Raw genomic sequence first — 8,648 nt, 5'->3', positions numbered from 1 at the left:
AGATTAGTCATTTTGGAACCCACACCTGGATAAGTTTAACTTGTCGACCACTTGCTATGTTCCAAATAGATTGTGAGTATGTATGTGTTTGGTGTGTTTTGTGTGCAGTAGAAACCATATGTTGTTTTCTCTTTCCAACTTCATCTATCAGTCTATATCTTTTCTGAACAAGCTTTTTGTTAAAGTATCGATTAGACTTGTCTTTCATTGAGTTACGCATAGCTAAACCGGTTTGACTGGGCTTCTAGTTTGAATTAGCATTGAAATTCTCATACACGTAACCAACACTAAACTTTCTAGTTTTCCTCATATCTTCAATAGGCTTTGTATCTTGATAGATATGTTACTGTAATTCATGTACCATATTGGATCTTACGAAGTGAATATATTTCTATTTGCACATATTTATTTTAGGTTGAGTAATTGTCTCGAAAATACTTTCCTTCTTGCTGAAATCGAGACCAATTTTGTCTTCAACGGGTTTTTGTGACTCTTACATTTCAATTAAGATAATTGAATACTTATTCCAGGATGAAACTAGTTCAGTTAGCTTTATATTTTCATATTTAACTTTCTAGTTTTCATCTTATATTCTCTCATTCTCAATTTTCAGCTTAGCAATCTCTGCTCAAACTTAACATTCCCTAGACTGTTCCTAGTTAGTTTCAGTCTTGTTGTCCGTCAGACCAATTTTCTTTGCTTTAATTTCCTTGAATGATTGATAGTCTTTGATACTCATTAACCATGTCATAAAGTACATTAACGAGGTCATCTCGTGAGAAATTAGTCGAGCTAAAATCAAATATATGTTCACTGGTAGATTCCAGCTCAACATCATCGATCATTAAACATTTCACTTCTTCATCATCAGTGGAGCTACTTTAGTCTTCTAATTCAGATGACTCAGAGTCTGAATCAGCCTACTTTGGCTTGATTTACTCGGGCACTAGCACTTTTTGATCATGCTTCTTCTTAGAAAATATCTTCTCATCATTGGATATCCATATGTGAAAGTATCTCTTGACATCATGTGATCTCTTATAAGTTCAGAGTAATCTGCTACGAAGTGGTCAGTGTTGTCACAATTGAAATAGGCATTGGAGTCATCAATTGACTCTCTCTTTTGATAGGATCTTCGGTCGAAGTTTTGAAAATTGCCTTGATTTTACTTAGAAACTTGCTAAATTTCTTCACGAATAGTGACATATCATCATTACTCAATTGTTCAGCTGATTTTTAATTTGAAAGTGATTATTCCAATTTCATAGTAGTTAGAGCCTTAGTCATCTGAGAGGTAGAATGATCATCGTCTCTGATTTGCAATTTAAATTCATAAGCTTTTAAGTCCCGCAAACAAATCACAGAGCTCCATCTTGTTCAAATCTTTGGATTCAAGCATTGGTATAGCCTTGACATTGCATTCTTTTGGAAGTCCTCTCATTACCTTCATAATTACTTCTTGGTGGTTGTACATTGTTCCAGGTACACTGAGTTTTATTATGATTCCACTAACTCTTTCATCAAAATTAGATATATATTCTATAGGTTTCATCTTAATATTTTCAAATTTTTATATAGCCACAGAAGGTTTGTTTTCTTTGATTTGTTCATAGCCTTCACACAACTTGATCAAATTTTCTCAAATTTCTTCGGCAGTCTTGCACATTTTGATTTTACTAAATTTGTTTTTCAAGAGTTTTGTACAAGATATCATTCGCCACATTATCAAGATTAGCTTTCTTCTTTTCATCGTTCATCCATTCACTCCATGGTTTTTCTATCATTTGAGGAGTACCGTCAGTGATCACTATTACTGTATTGGTTTTTAATATCTTCATTGATCCATATGTGATAACAAACCACGTATCATCACCCCGAGCAGCAAAATGAGCATGTATTCTTATTTTCTTGTCATTAAATCTTCCTTAGTGAACACCGGAATTTTTCCGAATGAAATCATTTGAAAGGAAATGTTCAGGGTTGAGAATAAGTTTTTCTCCAATACACTTATAGGATTGGTTGAGTGCTTAGAAGAAAATTAAATAAACACTAGACACAAATTGTACTTATATTTAGTTAATTTAGTTGGGTTTGTAGCTAAATTATATATTCTCGAATGTCTATGTCAGTTAAATAACATATAAATGCGGAAAGAAACTAAACTGACAAATTGTAACAAATCACAGAAGGAAAAGTATGGGTAAACTGAAATCAAAAAATACACAAGTTTGTTCCTGGATGTTCAGAGAACTCAAGCTCCTACATTACCCCTTCTTCCTCTTGGGATTAGTTAGAACACTTTGGATTCGAGTGTAGATCAATTGAGCTAAAATCAGTTTTTCCTTAATTATTTGTTAACATCAAAACATAAAATTTTTAAACCAACGTATATTTATTATACTAACGTACGTATCAATTATTGCTAAAATTAAATAAGTCAAAATAATCAATTTGCTAAGTCGTAGTATGAAAATTGTGATTTTCATTGAGAAAGTTATAAAAGAAATATTGATGGATGGTTTGACCAAAAAAATTATTGCTATATAATTATGGCAATTTTTTGACAATCTTAATTATCATTATAATTGTCAAAAAAACTACGTATCATTGTCAAAAACTCAAACTATGGGTTAATGGGCATGGAATTTTAAAAACTTCATGTCACATTTGGATTCGATTTTTAGATATGTTTTCCATAGCCATCCACAGAAATCTTGTTTCTTAAATATTATATTTACTTCATTTAATATTCAATCATCATTTAAAATTATATTATTTTTATGCTATACAATACAAAAATATCTTATCGTTTAAAAAAATATATATGTGACATTTTTAGAAATTTTTTTTGTTAAACCACACATTTTCTATTTTTATTTAATTTTCTTATGGAGTAAATTTTTTTCCATTTTTTTTCAAATTAAAATTTCATACAAGAAGCCACAGAGATAGAGTTGGACAAGACACTTTAATAACATATAATTCTTATCATGAAAGCATGCATGACTTCAATTATTGCAATGATCCCAAAAGCATGACAAATCTGACCATTTTCGATTTTTTAACCAACCCTCTACATCCACAATATGTGTATCTAACCATAAATACTTTCGGTATATTTTTAATATTTTTTTATTGTTTATTATTTATTCTTTTATTATTTAAATAATAATAATGATAATGATAATGATAATAATAATAATAATATAAACCCCAAATACTTAATATACTTTAAATGAACAAATTAATTGTTTAAAAACCATTTATAAATTTGATTTTTTCCTTTAATAAAAAAAATTCCATGTTAGCTACGTCATTGCACAAATGATGGCTGCCTCATTGGATACTAGACATAACACTCAAAATGAATCGTCTTTTTTGAATTCTTGAAAATTCTCTCTAAGAATAAGGTCCATAGCACCTTTTTCCAAGCTATGGTCTCAAAAATCTAATTACATAAATTTTTATGTTAGAATATGTATCTTGTCAAATGATTTTATATATTTATATTCGCGAGGCGAATTGATCCGATTTATAATCATCATGAAAATAATATTTTTGATATAAAAGATAATATTTTTTATGAATTAACTCGGATAAAGAGTTATCGATTAAAATTGATTCGTGAGTTAATCTCACAAAAACTTTTTCGTTTTATATATTTTTTCCAATATTCATGGCAGTCCAACTTCTACCGCTAAACATTTCTTCCCCTTTGATTTTCTCCCATTTATGATCATAGCTATCATAACTAGAAACTTATAACACAAACACGCATGTTATATAATAATGCACACACACATGTATATATATATACACACAGGCCTCGAAATATTAAAACCTTATCATCTTGTCTGGTCAAGTTTAGTTATAGTAAAATTTTCTTCTTTTTTTTATCAGATAAAAGTTTAATTTAATACTTTTTAATATAAAGTTTAATTTCGTTTATTTATTTATTTATTTTTTTTTAAAAAAAAAACCCAATACTTTATAATTTTGGGCTGTTTTATAACGCGTTTGGTAGACAACAGAGCTAAGTTAGAAAATTCTTAGCTATATAATCATTGCAAGAGTCTGTCCCCTTGTGTTTTTCAATACAAAATGATAGCAATTAATTTCCATCTACACGATTCTATTTTGACATTTTTTTCCCCAAAATGTTATGTTACAAAAATATAGTCCTATATATGTATCTAAAAATATGATAAGCTTTTCTTTTAAATCATTATCATATCATATAAAAGTAACCTCTAACAAAAAAAATTTAGGCAAAAATTTGGGTGAGACGGTCATACGGATCGTATTTTGTGAGACAGATTTCTTATTTGAATCATCCATGAAAAAAATTATTTTTATACTAAATGTATTATTTTTTATTGTGAATATTAGTAGGTTTGACCCGTCTCATAGATAAAAATTCGTGAGATCATCTCACAAGAGACCTACTCAAAAATTTTACATTTTTATATAATTATACACCCAAAATGTTTTATATATAAATATATATATATATATTTATATAGACACTTGGTAAATCATTTCAATTACTATTTTTGAAATTTCTCATTTCAAAATCCGACCCCTACCTTCAATTAATCATTATATCGTGCAAAAGTTACTATATATATATATATATATATATTAATAATCGATCTATTATAGTATTAATATCCTCTTGGACATTTGCGCAAAATAAAATTAGTCACACATAATGTGCGTGACCAAATAAACATAGTCTAATCTAATCATTTCAAAGTGAAATTAAAATGACAAACACCTTTCCGTGAAATAAATATTTGATTTGTGTGTGACAAACGAGAGGGAGCCATTGTTCTGCGGGCTTAAATTTTTTTTTTCTTTTAAATAAATAAATTGCCTCTGCTCCAAATTTCAATCCGATTCTAGCTAGCTCTAGTTTCATGCTCTCTCTTGCGCAAGAAAACAAAATCCCTCTTCCATGGAGCTGGTTTTGAGCTTGGGTGACACCCCAAAGCCATTCTCTTTACATGAAAAATCGCAGAAAATTCTGGGGATGGATTTAGGGTTCTGCATGGCTGTGGACAAGGATGAAAATAATGGTGGAAGAGGAGAAGAAACCGGTTGTTCTGAAAGTGAGAGGAGAGCTTCATCGTCAGATCCAACGGTTCAGCTCCGTCTTCTTCCTTTCTCCCCGGTTCACAGAAGTCAGCCTCCATCAAATTGCAAGTTTCCTTTCCCATGGCCTATTGATCATACCTGTAAATGCTATAACTTCGTTATTAATTCTGTACTTGAGGAAATTGTTTTTCTTTTTTGGGTTTTGGTTTTTGGTTTTCTTCTGGTTGATTAATTAATCTTCATATTCACTGTGAGTAATCTCATAGCCTATCTGGACTTGTGTTGTTTTTCAACAATTTATCTGACCACATGGACATTTTCTTTTAGATTAACGGGTTTAATTAATATTTTCACAGTGGTCAGTGAAGCTGCGAGAGGGGAGAAATGCGAAGAATGGGCGGCTACGCTTTCATCTTCTAAGAATAAATCATATCAGATGGATTATTTTTCAACATTCAAAAGTAAAAGGAGAGAGTTGGAAGAAAGCACAGCGGCGGATCTAGGGTTAATCACAAATTCAAGGGGAACTAGTGATGAGGAAGAAAACGGCTTGGCAAGAAAAAAACTCAGACTTAGTAAAGAACAATCTGCATTTCTTGAAGACAGTTTCAAAGAACACAATACCCTCAATCCTGTAAGCTTCTATTCATCTACTGACTTCTTTAAAACTTATTTCACATGTAGAAAAATTTCGATCACTTAATTTCTCTGTAAAAATACTTTCATGCTGTTAATCGTGTAGATCCGGTAATTCAATTCAGAGGTAAATAAGGGTTCGATTTTTTTTTATTTTAGGATAGGATTCGAAATTTTAATATGAAAGAAAAAACATTAATTGTCACTTATCTTCCTTTAAACAATACGCAGAAACAAAAGCTTGCACTTGCCAAGGAGTTGAATCTTCGTCCTCGCCAAGTGGAAGTATGGTTCCAAAACAGAAGGGCGAGGTGCGTGTGCAGTAGTAGGTGAAAAATATGTATAAAAGTTTGTTGATTATTTAATATGTGAAGATAATTATTTGTGTGACAGGACGAAGTTGAAGCAAACAGAGGTAGATTACGAGTATTTGAAGAGATGCTGCGAGACGCTGACAGAAGAGAACAGGAAGTTGCAGAAGGAGCTCCAAGAATTAAGAGCGCTTAAGGCTACTCAGCCATTTTACAAACAACTTCCTGCTACAACTCTCACAATGTGTCCGTCTTGTGAAAGAATAGCCACGGCCGCCGCCGCCAATAAGCCTGTACACTAAACTGCAGGCTAGGCTACTTCTTGATATCAATCAAAAACAGCTTTCAAGATTCTCGAAGTTGCATGAATGAATGGCTTTCTTTTCTTTTATATCAAAGTAAAAAAGGGTTTGAAGTAGAAATTACAGAGCTCTTTGAATTTTCATTTCAATATTTTTTTTTCTTCCTATTTTAGTTATGTACATGTGGAAAAAGTAATGATCACAAATATTGATAATAAATAAAGCCAAACTTTGTACTTTCATCACGCTATTTAAATAAACACAAAAAATTTGTTACACGGTTTCATGCCTCAATTTAGTGAGATAAATTTTTTATTTGTGTTATTTATAAAAAAAATAGTATTTTTTATGTTAAAAATATTATTTTTTACTGTAAATATGAATAGAATTGATACATCACACGAAAAAAAATGTATGATTACGTCAAAGATATGATATGAGTATGTTTTTTTGCATTTAAAGTTGATCAAGCGACTGTTTTTATTAGCTTTTGAATGCATTATGGCATGTTCACTTAACCTTATTTTAAATTCCGCCCAAAAACGAGCAGCTGATCACGTGATTCTCAAGTTGCGGAGCTTATTTCTGCCATGCGACGTGTTGTGTGCATACATTTTTGTGTTTTCTAGAAAAATTAGAGAATGAAGTAATTTTTTATTTTAGAATAAAATTTATTAATTTTGAAAATTGAAATGTTAGGAAACAAATTAAAGTGTAAAGAAAAATGTGGTATCTATAATTGGATGGCTAGGCATTATTTTAGGGATTATGTTGAGGATCGAAGTTGAGTTTAGAGGGGGGTGAATAAATTCTACTCGTTTTTCCTTTCTTTTGATGAGGTACTAAAATCCTGTTAGAGATAGTAGTTTATCTTGTTGCGTATACCTTCACCTAGATTACAATTATAGGTGCGGAAACAATCTGATGAAGTAAGTGAAAGACAATAATAACAGTAGGCAGTAGTTGTTTATGGAAGTTCGAAGATGAAATCTTCTACGTCTCCCCTTCTCCTGTTTCCAGAAGGTATAACTAAAAGACTTTGGATATTACAGTACAACTCTTGTACACACCCACTTCAGAAGGACTTACACCTTTGCCTACTGAAACTCTTAGTTACTCAACTAAAAAAGAACGTGATACAAAAGGTTCTGAAAAGACTCTTTTCAGATTACAAGCTCTTCCTGATAAAGTATAAGTGTTGTAAAAGATTGTGAAGAGTGTAAGAATTAGTAGCACAAGATGATCTTCAAAAGATCATATATTTGCTATGAAGCGTGTGCTACTTTTCTTTGTGTTGAACTCAAAGTTATCAAGGAATTTCGAGGTTGTCTCGTTGAGTGAAATAGCGTTGATCCTTGAAAAGATATTATGCGTAGAGTTCTCTTTCTGTAAGGGTTTGTTCTATGTATATATAAGCGACTGAGTTCAACGTTTATGATCAGAAGATGTCTTCAGATTTCTGATAGAGTCAGCTTTATTACCAAAAAAAAAGTTCCTGCAGGAAAGCTATAAAACAATCAGTCCTGTTTTATACTAAACTCGGTAAAGTGAATTAAATGACTCTGTATAGTATTTAATGCTGCAATTAATACTAGTACTTGCTAACTTTAACGGTAACATTTAAAGTAGTCACGTTAGGCAACATCTTCTACTGATTCTGTTTTTCCATCCTTTCTACTGCTTTTGTTTTACTAGACCAGTAGCTTCTGATTTTCTTTTTGTCTACTGTTTTCTTAAAGAGTGCTGCTGGTCTGCTGGTTTTTATTTTCATCGCCACAATTAATTCATGTCTATCAATTTCCCCCTTTGTGGTGATGCCAAAACCTAAACAGTAGGAAAGCGTTAAATAACAGATAATCAGTTAGCAAAAGGATATTATCAATGAAATTAACACAGTAAATTGTCAATCAGTTCCAATGTCTCTGTAAATGACTTCTTCATCTTGAGGATCCTGAAATCTTCTATCTGAAGGTTCAGCTTCTGATTGCCTTAGTTCTGCTTCAGATGGATCTCTTCGTTTTTCTTCCCCCTTTTTGGCATCAGCGGCAATCACATGGGCCATAAGATCATTCATTCTTCCAGACAAGTTTTGAATGTCATTCATTCATTCAGCATGCATTTTATCCACGGATTCCGTCGTTTTATATATTTGTTTGCTCATTCGTTCTCTGAATAACTGAGCACCAGTAAATTCTGATATGCTTTCACAGGACATCCGCTTGACTAAATCAGATAGGTTATTGAGTTCCCTTTGCAGAACGTCAATCTGAAACTCCAAATTGAATAATTCTGATTCAGGTGA

General features: G+C 31.5%; 1 protein-coding gene across 1 annotated transcript; it reads left to right on the top strand.

Annotated features, from left to right (window-relative positions):
* Positions 1-4,814: 4,814 nt before the first annotated feature.
* Positions 4,815-6,544, top strand: LOC142544885 (homeobox-leucine zipper protein HAT14-like). Its single transcript, XM_075651911.1, has 4 exons — positions 4,815-5,237; positions 5,454-5,731; positions 5,965-6,044; positions 6,127-6,544. Exons 1-4 carry the CDS (start codon positions 4,958-4,960, stop codon positions 6,344-6,346), a joined length of 858 nt encoding a protein of 285 aa, XP_075508026.1. The 5' UTR covers positions 4,815-4,957; the 3' UTR covers positions 6,347-6,544.
* Positions 6,545-8,648: the final 2,104 nt, after the last annotated feature.

Source organism: Primulina tabacum, chromosome 5 (assembly GCF_025594145.1).
Source record: "Primulina tabacum isolate GXHZ01 chromosome 5, ASM2559414v2, whole genome shotgun sequence".
Lineage (NCBI taxonomy): Eukaryota > Viridiplantae > Streptophyta > Magnoliopsida > Lamiales > Gesneriaceae > Primulina > Primulina tabacum.
Note: the sequence above shows the minus strand (reverse complement) of the source record. Positions and strands in the feature narration are given on the sequence as shown.